General features: G+C 38.3%; 1 protein-coding gene across 1 annotated transcript; it reads left to right on the top strand.

The window, feature by feature from the left end:
• The first annotated feature begins 219 nt into the window (after positions 1 to 219).
• Positions 220 to 16,424, top strand: LOC119800965 (acidic mammalian chitinase-like). The gene is made up of 11 exons (XM_038311356.1): positions 220 to 244; positions 1,420 to 1,449; positions 2,543 to 2,744; positions 8,717 to 8,773; positions 9,679 to 9,844; positions 13,532 to 13,656; positions 13,837 to 13,960; positions 14,243 to 14,428; positions 15,158 to 15,277; positions 15,364 to 15,502; positions 16,180 to 16,424. Exons 1-11 carry the CDS (start codon positions 220 to 222, stop codon positions 16,422 to 16,424), a joined length of 1,419 nt encoding a protein of 472 aa, XP_038167284.1.
• Positions 16,425 to 18,608: the final 2,184 nt, after the last annotated feature.

The raw sequence follows: 18,608 nt of genomic DNA on the forward strand, positions 1-18,608 counted from the left end.
AGGAGACATGGTGCTATTCGTTTGACAGGGGGAAGGAAAGGGGATCACATTGATGACAGAATTAAGCAACCAAATCTGCTGAGGAGAGCTGTGAATTTAATGATTAGTAATGTACACATCTTGGATAAACACTGTCCATTTAGAAACCCCTTTGATAAGTGGGCACTCAGATGGTATAAAACTCCATTCATGGCCTGCTTGAGCAGTACTGAAGGCACCATGGCCAAGCTCATTCTTGTTGCTGGTGAGTCTGTAGCCTTGCCTGTGTCTGTGTTTCTCAGGCTCTCGCAACCATGAAACAGTCACTACACTACATCTCTATACTTTTCCTTCCTTTCTTCTCAGTGAAAGTGTTCTTCCTTCATGCAATCAGTCTTTCTCTTGTTCTCAAAGCTCATGCCACTGGCATGGCCACAAAAGCAAGTCTCACTAACTTTCAATACTTGTCTTTCTCTTTCCTGTCCCATCCAGTCATTCTTTTTCTGCACTAATATTCCTGCACCACCCGCCTTAAAATGATATTATGTTTATTTATTTCTTTGTGTCCCGGAACTAACTCCTTTGGAGGTGAAAACAAAAGGAATCCATATAGAGCCTTGCAAGCTGTCTTTGTCTGCTTTCTGCAGGATTATTTCTTATCTATCCTTTATAGTCCTGGTTAGGTGATGATGACATACATGTTCCTCTGAGACATTCAATCCAAGTGGTGGATTATGTGGTTGTTTAGGCCCAGTTCCCATCTAAAGCTTGCTATCTGCTTTAATTTGTGCTTTAGAAACTTTATTTTTCTTCAAAGACTTTTCAAAGGGATACCGAAGCCCAATGTATACAAGAAGCAGTGGCCCACTTCTCTTGATAGTGGTTCAAGCTTGTGGTTCCAGTACTCAGGTGGCACAGGCAGGAGGTTCTCCATGTCAAGGCCAGATTGGGCTGTAGAGTGAGATGATGCCTAAAAGAAAGTGCTCTATTGAAGCCAAGGAGAAGCTTCTGGAGGCTTGCATCATACGTTCTCTAGCAAAACTTCTCTGAAGATGCTTCTAACATATTCCTCCTGCTCGACCCACTGCTGTGGAGGATGTCTTATCTGTTATAAAGTCTTGAGCTCATATCAGCTCTGGAAATGAGACACATCTGATGCACGGTCACTGAGTGCAGTGAATTTGGAGCAATTTCAGTCAGCCCTGCTTTGTAGATAGCTGACTTCATACTCCCAAAAATTATGTCCAAGAATGGAGAAAAGGCTGATGGGTATTTTTGATCAACTGGGTATTTTGATCAACAAAGAATGTTTACTGAAAAGTTAGCCCTTTTACACAAGTGACAACACATGGCAAGTCAAACGAACCATAAGGCTCTAGAGTTATATCTGAGAGGATTCAGACAGCTGCTTCAGAATAAATACGTATTTTCTCTCACTAGGTCTGTCTCTCCTGCTGAATGCTTATCTGGGTAAGTCACTAATTCAATGTTTTATTGTTGACAAAATGATTAGCTACCCTAAAACTCAAACACCCGAATTTACAAAAAGCGATTTTCTGATTAATATAATTAAGAATACACCCTGTTGAAGTCAGACTTATTTCTTTGTGGGACCACCAGCTCCCCAATATTGAAACTGAGACTTATTATTAATTATGGAAGCTTGGCCTTTTGCTTAGGCTTGTTACCAACTAACTCTATAACTTAAATTAACCTGTTTTTATTAATCTACATTCTACTATGTGGCTTTTACTTGTCTCCCCTTCTGTATGTCCACCCATTCCTCAACTCACTGGCACCACTCTTACAGGTAGATTCTAACGACCTGAGTTTCTCCTTTTGTCCAGAAGTCCTGCCTTTCCTTTCCTGTCTAGTTTTTGGCCAATCAGATTCTTTATTAAAACAATCACAGTGCCACAACTTCAAACTGTGTGCAAATACACAGCAACACCCTAGTGTTACTCTATTTGGGAAATAAAACAAGAGATAAAACATAAGAGAGAGCCGGGCGGTGGTGGTGCACTCCTTTAATCCCAGCACTCGGGAGGCAGGGACAGGCGGATCTCTGAGTTCGAGGCCAGCCTGGTCTACAAGAGCTAGTTCCAGGACAGGCTCTAGAAACTACAGAGAAACCCTGTCTCGAAAAACCAAAAAAAGAGAGAGAGAGAGAGACAGAGAGAGACAGAGACAGAGAGATACAGAGAGAGAGACAGAGAGTGATGGGTTTGTTTTGTGGAGGAGTAGACTTTTACCTAAGTTGTTACTACTATCCTCTATAGCCTGACAACTTAAGAGTTCTTAAATTCTCATTCACTGAGAGTCATGGAACCAATGGACTCGAAGAACTGAGTATTCCATCTTAGAAGAAGTCTAAGATTTTCCAAACTCTCAAAAAGAATATAAACTATTTCTTAACTCATCTGTAGGAGTGCTCAACTAGTCACCTCCAGTTGGAGATCAGGCTTATGAGGTGGGTGGGTGGGGCATAAGCAAAGCCCAAACATTCATCATAGTTAAATGATATCTATAATGGAGCATCCATCTCTATTTTTGATCACCACAGGGTCTGCCTACAAACTGGTATGCTACTTCTCCAACTTGGCCCAGTATCGGCCAGGCCTGGGTCGTTTCACACCTGATAACATTGACCCTTGCCTATGTACTCACCTGATCTATGCTTTTGCTGGGATGCAGAACAATGAGATCACCACCATAGAATGGAATGATGTAGAGTTCTACAAAGCTTTCAATGGCCTCAAAAACAGGTAAAAGAAAGGGGAAAATATCTAAATTAGTATCATTTGGACAAGTTGTTGCCAAGTCCCAGTTTCCTTGAAGATATTACTCAAAGTTGACTAAAACAAGTCAATGTTTATCATCTATCTTTCTATCTATCTATCTATCTATCTATCTATCTATCTATCTATCTATCTATCATCTATCTATCTATCATCTATCTATCTATCTCATCTATCAATTAATCATCTTTTACTTTTAAAAATTAATTTTAAGAATTTGTATAATGTATTCAAATCATATCAGTACCTTCTCAATATTCCTCAGATGCTCTCTCTTTCTCTATCTATAGAACTTTATTTTTGTTTTAAAATCATGTAGTCTAATTTGTGCTGTCCATATATTCTTGAGTGTGTGGGAATTAACTGGAATATGGGTTGCCTATAAGAAGTCACACCACTCTCCCGGAGCCGATCATTTGGCACCAGTGTCTCAGCTAGACATGTGACCTTATGCCCACCTTCCCTTTTCATGGTGGTATTTAGTCTGGCTTGAGATCTTGGATGTCTTGTGCAGGCTGCTCCACCTGCAGTGAAGGGTATTCATATGTGCAACTTCCCTGTTGTTTCTGGAAAACACTTTTACTGTACTCCACCGTCTCGGATTCTTTCTACCCCCTCTTCTGTGATATTTCCCTGTTTGATTTATGGCCTGGTCCACATGATGAAAGTCATAAAGGCATTATTGTCAGGACCAAGAACCTGTGTATAGACAGGTTCTTTTGATTTCTTGTTGATACAAATGGTTTTCAAAATATGATAAAATTCTATGAATTGTAGGCCCTATGTTGTAGAGATAAGCTCTGAACTCATTGTTTCTAACTCAGTCAAAGTTTGTACTGCTTTCCAACCTTTCTATAATCCTTTCTTCCCCTGCTTAAACATTATAACTCCAGAATCATAGTTTTTGCTTCATTTTATTATATTTTATTTTGTCACGTTTAGCTATCTTTTAGAAGCCTATTCTTTTCTAATAATAGAAAGGGAGTGAATATAGAGAGAAGATTAAAGGTGAAGGAGTGGGAGTTGTTGAGGGGGGATAAACAATAATCAGGTTATCGTGTATGAGAATGGAATCTATTTTCAATAAAATCAAAAAGATAAAATTCTGCCATCTACTTCTATGAGTTCAAATACTTTAGATACTTTTTATAACTGAGATCTTGTATTATTTGTTAATCTTTGCCTTGTTAGTTTCAGTTAACATATCTTCAAAGTTAAAAATTTTGTTCCAAATGGCTGATTTTATTCTTTTAAATACTGAATAACATAATAAATTACATATCATAGTATATAATTTTTAAAGTTTCATTCTTTTTTAGACATTTGTAGTAATTATGTACCTTAAATAACTAAGAATAATGCTACAATGAATATTGAAGTGCTATTATTGACAATAGAGCTTATCTACTCTGGTTTTTGATAAAATCTACTCTTAATACTGTTTAAGTTTGGATTTCTCTTATGAGTAATGGGCCAACTATTTTTATATATCTTTAGGACATTTAAATTATTTTTTGAAACATCTACTCAGGTTTTTCTTCTCTCAAGTAAATTGGTGCTTTCAGGAGCAGATGTGTCTCACTGACAAAAAAGCCCTATGTTAAAAAAATATTTTAAATGCCATATTCTGTAGGTATTTTAAGTGTTTGAAGACCATCTACCTATCTAAAACTTACCTCTGTTTTACTTTGAAAACATAATATGACTATCAGTTTGATTGTTATAGGTGACTATTAACCTGCATTTGCTTATTTACCTAAATAGTTTGTAACAATAACTTGAAAGGACTAGAAATTTATCTTAGGTTGTTAAATGAGCTGCATAGGCACAATATCTTAAGAGGTGTAGAAACTTATTTATGCCAAGTTGTAAAAAAAACTTTAAATTTGCATCTATATTAAAAAATCTATACCAATGTGAAATATTTGAGACTGGAGGGTGTTCAAAAATAGATCCAACAAACTACCCCTTTATTTAATCAGTTTATACTGTATTTGTCCATTTTTCTCTTCATAAATAGATTCCTGAATCTAATCTCCTTTTTTCCTGACTATGACCAATCACAGTATGTAACCAAAACTTCTAAACAATAACAAACATCCATAACCCACAGAATGACCAAAATACACCAACCCAATTTCTTGTTCTGAAGACATATACATTTTTAAAGTTAACATACATATCTGCATTAAGACTAGTATGGACTGTGCACTATACACAAGCCAGTCAAAGATGATCCTTTTGTTCATATCCGAGCAGGTAAAATATATGTCACCTGTCTTGTTATTTTGGGTTTATTTCTTTATGTCTGTAACTAGGACTTTCAGGGGTTCTTTTCTGATCAAATCTAATCTATATCAGCCTTGAATGAACCTACAGCCTTTCATTTTCTGTGGAAACAAAAACACAATTTCTTCCTCAATGTAATATATATTTTTGACTTCCAATTTGAAGTTAAGGCATTTTAAAAATATGTACATTGGTTTAAATTAGTAGTTTTTATAATCAGTGTCTCTCAGTAGGTACTTTTGCTTATCATCAATCAAAAATTTTAATATCAATACAACATCACACAGGATCGAGAATTCCAGTGAATTTTTCATCTCTTTGTGAATTCATCATTTTTTATTATTTATAAACAACTTCCTTTTTCTATGACTGTCTATACCCATTTTCTTTTCTTTCATAACCCTATGCATATTTTATAGCACACTGTAACCTGTTTAGAGGTTTTTCCATAAGAACCTGCTTTACTCTGTATCTCTAACCTTTTTGTCTTCATGAGCAAAATTTTAAACTGCTACACAGCTTAGTTCACAGCAAGCTGTAAGTTCAAGCCTATAGGTTGTGGCCATGAGATGTATCTTAGGAGAGAGACTTTGGGACTATGAAGCCATTCTTCTCTATTTTTGTGTGTTTGGAACCTATTTTTAAGCTTTCTTAGGTCTTATGTGGAAATATGTACCCAGACATTGGGAATCATTTGTAGTTGGACTTTTTATATCCACCAGCCAGCTTTCTCAGGGACAAAACAGAGACTGATCAATTATGAAAGCTTGGCTGAAAGCTTAGGCTTGTTTTTAACTAGTTCTTAGAACTTAATCTAACCATTTCTATTAACTTATGTGCTGCCGCATAGCTCATGGCTTGTTACCTTATCTCCCTCATCACCTACTTTCTCTGTGTCTGGCTGGAAACTCTACCCTTCTTCTTCCCAATGTTCTTTCTGCCCTGAAAATTCTTCTTAGTTATTGGTCACTTAGCTTTATATTAAACCATTCACAGTGACATATCTTTACAGAGAGTAATCAAATATTTTGCAACACAGCTGTCTCTTCCCACATGCTCCCTCTTTACCCCACATCTCTCTTACATGATTTTCACACTCCCAACTTCAATGTTAACCTGCCCACAAAACCTATTCTATTCTCCATCCCAGGGAGATGCCTGCATCTACCGTAGAATCCTCTTCTTTACATAACCTCTCTGGGTCTATGGGTTGTAGCATGGTTATCATTTACTTAATTGCTAACATCCCCTTATAAGTATATAAATCCCTTATTTGTCTTTGTGGGTCTGCATAATCAGTGTGATTTTTCTAGTTCCATCCATATGATGCACATGTTGTGTCCTTTTCCTAATTCCTTTATTCCATTGTAGTGGAGTAGCTTTAAGTGTATGTAACCCTAGTGCTCATTTTGCAGTTCCTACCTGTGCAGCAGTCACAATGTAGCAGTTCCAGTCATAAGAACCCATCCCCCAACAAAGAGATCAGTGCTTAGTGAATCTGTCATGGGCCTCTCCTCATGTTCTCTATATTTCTTCTAGTAGTTTTAAGTCTTATATTTAACTCATCATTGCACCTTGAGTTAGTTTTTTTTTTTTTAAATTTGTTAAGATGGATGATTCAAATTAATTCTTCTATTTGTGGGCAAGACTATATCCATGAAACTCTGATACATGAGGGTGATGCTTCTGGTCCAGGAGCCTCAATTCAAGTACCAGGGATGTAGATAACTTTTCTACATATTATTCTAATATTGCCTGCTGCAGTCAGTATTAATATTTATGCATTACATTAAAATATTGAATTATTGTAAATAAAATAAAAATTAAGTTAAATTAATAAAATATTAAAAAATGTGTGTTTGATAATTTGTTCTTTTCTGTCTTTGTGTAATGACCCATGAAACTCTAAATCATCTTTACACATTGCAAGAGGAAACAAGGACCAGAGGATTTTAAAATTAGACATGTTTGAGTTCAAGAATAGAAGAATTTGCTGTATTATTATAGCATTCTCTTTGTTTTTTTTTAAAGTTTTTATTTTATTTTTATGTGTGCATGTGTGTGTGTTGCTTGTAATCAAGTCCAGGTGAATTCGGGAGTATAAATACAACATTCTATTCCCTGGATTTGGAATTACAGGTCGTTAGTTGTGTTGTGAGTCACCTGAGGTGAGTGCTGGAAAACTGGAGTTTGATTACTGCAATACCAACATGTGCTCATAATGACTGATCATCTTCTCCAGCCATTTGTTATTTGCATTAAAATTACATAGGTATCATGATAAGAATGTCTGTCTTCACCCTAAAGGAGAGGTTCTCAACCTGTGAGTTGCTATTCCTTTGAGGGTTGAATGCCCCTCTCACAGGGGTTTCCTTTTTATTGTTGTTCTTGAGTTATACATTTTTCTTCACCCTTTCCTTCCTCCCCTTCCCTTCTATCTTCTCCCATCACCCCACATTGCCAAGTTACTCAGGAGATCTTGTCTTTTTATCCTTCCTATGCAGATCCAAATAGGTTTCTCTTGTGGGTCTCCTTTGTTGTCTTCATTCTCTGGGTTTGTGGACTGTAGGCTGGTTTTTCTTATCTTTCTGTACATAATATATTTGTCTTTCTGGGTCTGGGTTACCTCACTCAGTATGACTTTTTCTAGATTCACCCATTTGCTTGCCAATTTCAACATGTCATTATTTTTTACTGGTGTGTAGTACTCTATTGTGTAAATGTACCATATCTTCTTTATCCATTCTTCAGTTGAGGGGTACATAGGTCGTCTCCAGGTTCTGTTTATTTTGAATAACACTGCTTTGAACACAGTTGAGCACCTGTCGTTGTGGTATGGTTGAGCATCCTTTGGGTATATACCCAACAACAGTATTGCTGGGTCTTGAGCTAGATTATTTCCTTATTTTCTGAGAAATTGCCATACTGTTTCCCAAAGTGGTTGTACATGTTTGCACTCCCACCATCAATGAGGAGCAGTCTTGAGACAATTAGAAATACCAGATATTTTCATTACAGTTTATAATACCAATACTACAGCTATGAAGTAGCAATGAAATAACTTTATGTTTGGGCATCAACCCAACATGAGGAACTGTATTAAAGGGTCACAGCATCAGGAAGGTTGAGAACCATTGCCCTAAAGTAATATTGTCAGAATCTTAGGGGAAAGGAAAATAAAGCTAGAGTTTTCATGTCCTCTCACTACCCTTGCACTTAATTCGTATGATACAGTCATTTCATCACCACTATTCCCATCTATGTCTGTAAAGTCAAGTCAATTAATTTATATTCATTTTTACAGAGTGTAATAAAGTAGTTATACTTTAGCATTATTCAACACGTTATCTGATGAAACAGCAAGGAGGTAATTATGCTTTTAAGTTATATGTAGTACGGATACTGTTAGTACAAGACAATAAGACTGAAGAGTTGTTTAATTCTGATTTCTCTGAGTGGATCTGACCTCATTTATGGTGGTAATAAAGTTTCAGTAGTGGAAGAAAATACCTCAAATAACTCTTCAGCAGACAGTATGACATCAACCCTACTCTGAATAGTTTTAGAAGACCCAATACTATAAACAGCAATGCTATTTTAAATGGCAGGACTCATGAATTTAAAAATTTCTCTGCCTTTTTTTTTTAAAGGAATAGCAATTTGAAAACCCTCTTGGCCATTGGAGGCTGGAACTTTGGATCTGCCCCGTAAGTTTTCTTTAGATAAACAATGGTTCATTAAAAGTGCTGTAGTGGGGCTGGAGAGATGGCTCAGAGGTTAAGAGCATTGCCTGCTCTTCCAAAGGTCCTGAGTTCGATTCCCAGCAACCACATGGTGGCTCACAACCATCTCTAATGGGGTCTGGTGCCCTCTTTCTGGCCTGCAGGCATACACACACAGAATATTGTATAATAAATAAATAAATAAATAAATAAATAAATAAATAAATAAATAAAGTGCTGTAGTTCAAGCATTGTTCTTGTCTTTTAAGATCAAAACTCCAGATGCAAATTAAGGATCTTCATTAAATTAAGGTCTAACTTAATAAATTACCATATAAGTTCATTAATTATTATTAGAAAATTTTAGGATGATTATTGTGGCTTTTCTAAGGTTAAATTTCGATGGATGCTTTGGGATGCAATCCTCTGAGTTTTAGTTGCTTGCTTCTAAAGAAGCCGCTACATAAAGTATATTGAAGACACAAGGTCTGATGAAGGTTGTGTGTATTTTTTTGTCTGTCTTCCTTAAAAAGAAAAAGGAGATCACATATGTGAAGAAGACTTACTTGAATACATATGAACTGGGGCTTTTATGAAGACACAACATTGTCTGTGAACTAAGTTGGTTATGTATTGAAAACAATAAGGGCTATTAAAAAAACAATCTGGGTTGGAAGTTGGGATGAACGTAAGATAATGTGGATTCTGAGATACTGTGACTGGCAAGAGTAATAATTGCAAAGAGAGACTAGAAGAACCCTGGAATGTACTTTAATTCTCAGTCAGGTCCTGGGCAAGGATTGTGAATAAGAAATTGAACTGAAAATTGTTTTATTCTGGTGTGTAAAGAATGTCAAGGTCTTATTCTGTCGTATTTTGTTTTCTTTCAGCTTCACTGCCATGGTCTCCACTTCCCAGAACCGCAAGACCTTCATTACTTCAGTCATCAAATTCCTGCACCAGTATGGGTTTGATGGACTGGATCTGGACTGGGAATACCCAGGCTCTCGTGGGAGCCCTCCTGAGGACAAGCATCTCTTCACGGTCCTGGTGAAGGTGAGGAAAGTGGGAAGAGGTGGCATCCCCATAATTCAAAGCCTTTTCCCCCCAAGGATAACTGGGTGCTTGCAAACCAAACATGTCTTAATATTTATGGAATCTTAGTATAGTAAAATCTATAAGATACCATGTACTCCTTGAACAAGCTATATATTAGACATTACTCTATATGTTTTTTTTTCAAAACCACAATTCATTTTATCTTGACATTTACTCTATGATATATGTTCACTAAGCATTATGGTCTTTGTTTTACAGATAAATAACTAAGGTACTGAAAATATGTAAGTAAATTGAACATCATCACAGACAGTGTCACAGATACCTGTGCTGTCTGTTACTGAGTTGTTGCTCAAAACTGTCTACTGTTATTGAGGAAACTATGCTATGTGCCTGTTAATTGGTAAAAGCAAAACCAAGGGTAAGGCAGAATCTTGACTTTAAAGACAACATAGCTGAGGAATGAAGCACAAGCAATAGCTCTAGCATATTTTGATAAATACTGGTGTAATAACAGTCTACAGACTCCAAAACCAAATGAGGAGTTACCTGATTCAGCTCTTGGGAAAAGTCACAAGGAGCTTTCTAGGTTAAGTGTTGCTGGACCTCACTGAGGGAAGTTGGTGTTATCCAATTCAGTGAGGGTGGAAATCACACCAGAGAAGACAGATTTGTGTGTACAAGTGGGGAATGAGTTTCAAGCCTGTGAGAACAAATAGGTGGCAAGAATCAGGTCATGTGGAGACTTTTATATTAAATTAAAGAATTCTGAACTTACCTAAGGATAATATAGATCTTTGAAAGATTTCATGGCCAATAAATATGACAAGGCTTGTAATTTTGGAATGGTTATTTTTGGATTAACTATGAATCATGAATTGGGAGTGCAGAGGCAGGATAAAGCAGGAGTTCAAAGAAGTAAGTGAAGCAAGAGGTGACTGAGGTCCCCCTAGTGGCCTTAAGACTGGTGGAAGAAGAGAATATGCAGAGATCTTAAGAAAACAAATATCAGTAAGAATTGGGTTTGAAGTAGAAAGGATCCCTAGTTTTTTGAATTTGAAGACTAATTTTATTGTAGTGGAACTGGTATAGATAAGAAAAATAATAAGATTGTTTAATTTAGCTTTAAATACGAATATGTCACATCTGGAATAACCATAAGGAATTGAATAAATACCAGTCTAGAGGAAAGAGCAATGAACACTACTGAACTCATCAGTAAGTGTATATAATTGTCAAAGAAAAATGAATGGAATGGTAAAAGCAACCGTTATGATGTTTGTCAAATTGTGGAAGAAAATGGTAGTGAATAAATTGACCCTTTACACCATAGCAATAAGAAAATCTGGGGTTTTTTTTTTTTAGCACATTGGAAGTGGAAGCAGTGATTAGAGGTCCACAAACAGTATAGCAAAGTAGGCTGCATGTTGGAGTTGTTTCTGTTTTGGAGAAGTATTTGATGTTCAAGAGTGAATGTCTTAGCATGTACCTTCTGGGTTTGTAGCTTCCACCATGTAAATGAGTGAAGTCCAGACTACACACCTACTAAACACATCCTTTCCTGTCTTACAATCTCTTCTAGGAAAATCAAGCCTGTAAAATTGAGGAATACAAAAGTTAAGGTAGTCTTGGTTGATCAGTTTCATCATAGGCAGTCTAAGGTGAGGTAGTATTATGGTTTCGTTTGGCACTTCTAGTTAGCAGTTTGGCTGGAGACAATGGTTTTCTTTTTGAAATTTCTGGACCAAGCTGGTGAAATTATCCTGTCCATTTTCTGACCTTTCAGTGACTTCACCACAGCATGGGTTTCATATAACAATGTACATTATTTTCCACATCAATTCATGCGTCAGGTGTTGCAGAACAATCCTTTTCTGCACTATTACTCTCATTTGCTAATCTAAAGCTGGTTGGCAGATAGCTAGCTGGGCAGAAAGATATTGAGTGTGAGAGCCAGACTAGGAGCATTTTGGGAAGAGGAAGGGCAGACACAGAGAGTTACAAGAGATAAGCAAAATAACATTGTTGGACTGAGAAAAGGTACCAAGCCACATGGCTAAACAGAGATAAGAGTTATTTTTTAATGAAAGAGTAAGAGTTAGTTAGTAACAAGCCTGAGCTATTGCATGAGCATTTTTTTTTTTTGGTTTTTCGAGACAAAGTTTCTCTGTGGCTTTGGAGCCTGTCCTGGAACTAGCTCTTGTAGACCAGGCTGTCCTTGAACTCACAGAGATCCGCCTGCCTCTGCCTCCCGAGTGCTGGGATTAAAGGCGTGCGCCACCACTGCCTGGCTTGTATGAGCATTTTTGAATAATATTAATCCTCTGGTTTGTCTATTTGGTATTAACCAGTTGGGATAGGATAACATCTGTTTACAATCAGGTCATGAACTGACTTCATAATAACTTCAATTTTGGAGTAGCAAGATGCCTCAGCAGGTAATAATTTTTGGCCAATCATGAGAAACCGAGTTCAAATTTCTAGAGCCCACATTAGGCCAAATGCAGTAACACACACCTGCAATCCAAGGCCTCCTATAGAGATGGGAGGCAGAGACAGGAGCATCATCCAACACAGTAGCAAAGAACAAGATGAACTGCCTCAAGGAAGATAGAAGGTGATACTGGCACCTATACTGCATACACATATGTGGCGTGTCATCCCTCAGACGCTGTCCACCTTGTGACACTAAAAATAATGAGTGGTACAGCCAGCTGGCCAGTGAACCCTCGGATCTTTCTGTCTCAGTTTCATCAGCACCAAGACTAACAAAAAGTGCCACTTTGTTTTGCTTAAACATTTTATGTGGGTTCTGTGGGAACTGAGCTCTTGAACCCAGGTCCTTCTGCCTGCCTGGTAAGCACTTCATCCACTGAGATATTTCTATAGGCTCACTTTAGTTTTTGTTGAATAGCTCCAAAGACCAGAAATAACACCTTTTTTTTCTTAGTTGAAACATTACTACTAAATTATAACATCTAATTATTGGCTGTAGTTCTGCTCAGTGAAGTAACAGAGAATAAAATCACCAACATTACAGTGTCTGGGTTTACCATTTGAAGACAGACATAACAATCTGCTTATATTCTTTTTCTTCTAGTAAAATATTTCACTTTTTAAACTATAACCTACGCAGAAATGTTCAGAGGTATCCCTGGAATACTCTCTGGTGACGCAAATAATGCCATTATCAGAGCTCAACTCAGTGTTCCAAATACACGAGAGTCATACAGAATGCGTGTGAATTAACATCCGTCACTGAGTTGGACCTGTTACCCAGACATTGCCCCTTCCCCACTTGCTAATTCAGTACTCTATTGAATGATATGTTGGTGTTGTAAGGTGAATAGAAACAACTTTCTCTACGGCTGACAACCAGATAGAGGACACCATTGAGAGTGTAGCTTCAGCATGGTGCGACAAGGAACTTAGGAACTGGTCATGACCCAGACATTAACTTTCTCTGGTACTCTATTGAAAATTTCCAACTGTCATGCATATTGCATAGCTGTAACTTTTAAAATTAATATCATCTGTACTATTGACATTTTTAAGATATTGATAGACTAATGTCAGACAAAATAGTTGAAGTACTTTAGAGAAGGAAGACATTGTGAAAATAATCATTTATTTTATATATATGTCTCTGATACTAACTTCAAATATGCTTGCCTTGTTCTATAGGAAATTCATGAAGCTTTTGAGAAGGAGGCTAAGGAGAGCAACAAGCCCAGGTTGATGATAACTGCAGCTGTAGCTGCAGGCATTTCCAACATTGAGGCTGGCTATGAGATCCATGAACTTTCCCAGTGAGTGATGTACTTATTCTAAACTTCTCTGGGAACTATTAAAGCACTGCAATGGTCAGTCTAGAGAGGTCTTGCACTCAAAAGACATTGCTTGTGTACTTGCTTTGGAAAATGCGTTATTGTCTGCATAGATGTAAGAAACAGTTATCAGAAATGATTTTAAATCTTACTACCTGTCAGGTACCTAGATCAAATCCATGTCATGACATATGACCTCCATGGCTCCTGGGATGGCTACAGAGGAGAGAACAGTTCCCTCTACAAATATCCTACTGACACTGGCAGCAATGCTTACTTCAATATGGTAAGACCCAATAGGTATAGACTGGGGGTAAAGTAAACCATAAAGAAGTAAAGCTCCCAATTTACACAAGTTCAGCAAATGTCCAATTTAGATAAAGATCTTCTTAAGTTACAGGCTATATCTCATGAACTATAACTTCATCAAAAGTTTTCAAAAAGAAAATATCAAGGAATAAATCCATTGGTTATGAACATCATATAATATGCCTGCTAAAACAGGGAGCTAATATAATTAAATACTGACCACTGACTGTTTGGGTCCTATACCTAACCTACATTACAGGAGTATGCCATGAATTACTGGAAGAACAATGGAGCCCCAGCTGAGAAGCTTATTGTTGGAGTCCCAGAATATGGACACAATTTCCTCCTGAGCAATCCCTACAACAATGGAATTGGTGCTCCTACCTCTGGTGCTGGCCCTGCTGGACCCTATACCAGGGAGGCTGGGTTCTGGGCCTACTACGAGGTCAGTAGATTGGCTGTCTGGTGCTCTGTGAATTTCACACCCAACATTGTACATAGCCTTCAATTTAGGATCTCCTGGATCTGAATGTTCATTTTGCCTGTTACCTACCTGTAGTAAGCAGTTCACTCCTGGTGCTGTATGTTTGGAAAACATACTTCTATATTTAATCCAAATAATGTTCCTATAAGCAAAAGATTGTGCTACTAAGAGCAATTACATTAGCATATAAAGAAACAAAATGAACATATTTACCATTCTACTGTGGATTCCAAAATTGTAGTATTAAAATATGGCTAAAAAGAATTTGATAAATAACTCACTCTTCAAATGTAGCTCAGTGGTACAGCATTTACCTAGAATGACAACAGCCCTAGATTTAATCCCTAGTTGCATAGGACAAAATGAAGTAGGATAATTTTGTACAATAGTTTTCAGGAAGCTGAAGCAGGATAATTCTAAGTCCAAAACAAAGCATAGACAGAGTCTACCTTAAAATGGAAGACTAGGGGTGTGATGTAGCTCAGTGATAGTCTGTACTGAGCAAGTACATGTCCCGGGTCCATCACCACCACTGCCATGATGAAAACAACTCATTTTTTTAAAACCACAAACAAAACTGAATCATAAAATTGAGGTAACCCCAACTGAAAGTAAGAAAGGAAAGAAATCAATGTTTCTCTCTTTCATGGAATTAATATGTGAAGGGTTTAAATATCTTGATGTTTAAAGGTTTGTACCTTCCTGAGAAATGGAGCTACTGAAGTCTGGGATGCCCCTCAGGAAGTGCCCTATGCGTATAAAGACAACGAGTGGGTTGGCTATGACAATATTAGGAGCTTCAATGTCAAGGTAAGGTCAGCTCCTTGGATTTGCTGACATCACAGCACCAAGGCTCAGGAAATCAAATTAACCTTATACCTTCTATCTTTAAACAGACTCAGTGGCTTAAGCAGAACAATTTTGGAGGTGCCATGATCTGGGCCATTGATCTTGATGACTTCACTGGCTCTTTCTGTGACCAGGGCAAATTCCCTCTGACCTCTACTCTTAACAAGGCCCTGGGTGTATCCACAAGTAAGTGACAACCTGAGTATGCAGATGGAGTGTTTCTAATGTCCCTTTATCAATATAAAGGCAGGCTTGGCATGCTCACCCCCACCTCATGGGGTAAACTTTTCCCATTTCATTCCATTGTTCTTGCCCAAGTGACCTTTCCTAAATCTCAACTTCCAATGAAATTTTGGGAAACCAGACCTAATGTTGGAGTGTGTGGGAAAAATTTCCTAGGACTTTAAAGTTTGTAAGAGTCTGCAGAAATTGTGCTTATCTTTAGCATATAAATCTCTCTGTGTGTCCATTAATGAGTGTGTGTGTGTCCCTCATTCAATGTCCTGCTTAGACTCCTGGAAGCCATGCCAGTGCTCTTATTTATCCACCCCTCAGGGAATGTCTCTATTTCCTTGTTTCTAGATTTTTTTTCTCAGAGGTATTATATTCAGATCTTCAAATCTTTTGCATGTGTTAATTATTGAATGCCTTGGATGACAAAGGAGACATATATAGAAAGTAGGACTCGATCCACACTTTTTCTTATTTTCTGATACGTAATTGTCTTTGAGTCTCTTCAGTTGTGAGATTGCCGCTAATTGCATCTTCTCCTGGGAATAATGTACCTAGTTTTCTTTACTTACACTTGAAGTTCATGGCCACAGCAGGACCACCCCTCTACTCTCTCCATTTGTATATTTTAGGCTGCACAGCCCCTGATGTGCCTCCTGAGCCAGTGACTTCTCCTCCAGGAAGCAGAAGTAGGAGCAGGAGTGGGTGTGGGTGCTCTGGAGGCTGTGGGTTCTGTGCTGGCAAACCTGATGGCCTGTACCCTGTGGCCGGTGACAGACATGCCTTCTGGCACTGCTCCAATGGAATCACATACCTGAAGCACTGTCCGTCATGCCTTGTCTTTGATACCAGTTGTGCTTGCTGCAACTGGCCGTGAATTTGACTGTGTCACTTTTTTCCAAACTTCCGTGCTTTGCTTTAGCTCTTGCCAAAGACATCTTGCTTCCATCTAAAGCTATGGAATAAAATCAGCTGCCAAAACATGGGTTTCCTTGATTTTTTATGATTTAGTGTATAACTTTTCTCCATTTAAAATACCAGCTGTGTTTGTGGGAGAGGAGAGGAGAGAGAGAGACAGAGACAGAGAGAGAGAGAGACAGAGACAGAGAGAGAGAGAGGAGACAGAGACAGAGACAGAGAGACAGAGACACAGAGAGAGACAGAGAGAGACAGAGAGAGACAGAGAGACAGAGAGAGAGACAGAGACAGAGAGACAGAGAGAGACAGAGAGAGAGACAGAGAGAGACAGAGAGAAAGAAAGAGAGAGAGACAGAGAGAGACAGAGAGAGAGGGGGGGAGGTGACAACATGATGGAGTCAAGCATCCTGCGTTTTTCTATTTTTCCATGTTCATGTGCATGATAGCTTAGACTCTGGAAGTCATCTGAAGCTTGGTGATGGGCCAGTAGCCTAGAAACCATTTTCTCCAACTCTAGAGGATACACAGTGCTGCTTGAATTGCTGATGAATAATTCAAGACTTTCTCCCATTACTGTTGGGGATATGTTGCTGTTCTAGCATCCCTGAAGTTGGAAGCAGTGGCTAGATACATGGCATGGACTATTTTTTTTTGATGCCTGCCTAGAAAAGAGACTTGTAGGTGCCTTTATCAAGAGTATCAAACTAACTCCTAATGATTTACTGTCTCTCTAAAGCTTCACCAGAGAAACTTTGTTCAGCAGTAGATGGAAATGAACACAAAGACTGGTCAATATGTAGAAAATAAGAAGCTGTGGAATGCTTATCCCTAAATGAGATATCTACATCACACCCCTCCTCCCGAGAGTTAGGGATAATCATAGAAAAGGTTCTCAAAAGATTGTAAGAGTCATTAGTAGATTAAAAACAAGGAACAATGATTTTTGGATACCACAGGGCATCTGCACATATGATGTCACAAAAGTTGTGACACTATGCACAAGAACAGCAATCCAGTAAGCACCCTCCACCACCTCTACATCAGCTCTCGCCTCCAGGTTCCGGCCCTGTTTGAAATTTTGTCTGACTTCCTTCAGAGATGGACTGTGATGTGGAAGTATAAGCTAAAGAAACCCTTTCCTTCCAAGTTTACTTAGGTTATAGTGTTTCATTGCAGCAACAGAAACTCGAAGTCAAACTCAGACCAGGATAGTGGGGTATTGCTGCGACAAACCTGATTATGTCATTTTGGGGAGGATTGTGGAAAGACTTTGGATCTTCAGGCTACAAAAGTCATTGAGTGTTGAGAGCTCAGCGAGCTATTTTGTGGGAGCTGGGGTGATAAGAATGCTGAGAGCCGAGCAATGATAGAGGTATGACTTGTAAAGTTTCAGAGAGATGTTTAAAGAGTATCAGGGACATTTGCTTGTCTGAATTATAATTCTGTGATTCTGATCATTTGGGGCTGAAAACTCAAGAGACCAGGAGTAATGAAACGAAACCTTTGCATTATCCTCACATTTTAGCCTTCCTTTCCCATGGTTGTGCTGAAGGTTTGTCTTGACACAGTGTGAACTCGGTGTGAAAGACTACATTAGTGTTATGGAAGCAGGGTCAGGAAGTGATGGCATGGGCTATTTGTTCTCCAGCACATAGTCAATGTGTGTTTGACTTCCAAGGCTGGAAGGGCAAGAGCTGTTTGAAGTTTGTGTTCCCATGGAGCCTGCCTCAGCCTGGACTCTGCTAGCAGCTTGTCCTGCCATTGAGCTCTTTGACTGAGTAATTAGCAGTGGTTAGGAAGAGACCAGAGTCATTGAAGTAAAATCTTCTAAAAAGTGTTTCTTCAGAGTCAGCACACAAAAACTGTATTTCAGAGGCACTCAACGTTATACTTCTTGCTGGTAGCCAAACTTTGTTGTATAAGAATCACCCGGGTAGTATTGGTTTTGGTGGCAGGACATGAAGAAGTCACAGTGAGCGGCTGAGGCTTGGCATCGTGGAAGGCCAAGAAAAGCCATTGGTGAACGTATAGCTAGAGTAGCAGCTGAAAGCCCAGGATTGAAGGGGTTATACAGAGAAATTGAGGCTTGGTTCAGTGAAGAGAGCCAAGAAGAGGGTATTGGTGAAAGTGTAGCCCAGTTGCA

Source organism: Arvicola amphibius, chromosome 14, assembly GCF_903992535.2.
Source record: "Arvicola amphibius chromosome 14, mArvAmp1.2, whole genome shotgun sequence".
NCBI classification, from domain to species: Eukaryota; Metazoa; Chordata; class Mammalia; order Rodentia; family Cricetidae; genus Arvicola; species Arvicola amphibius.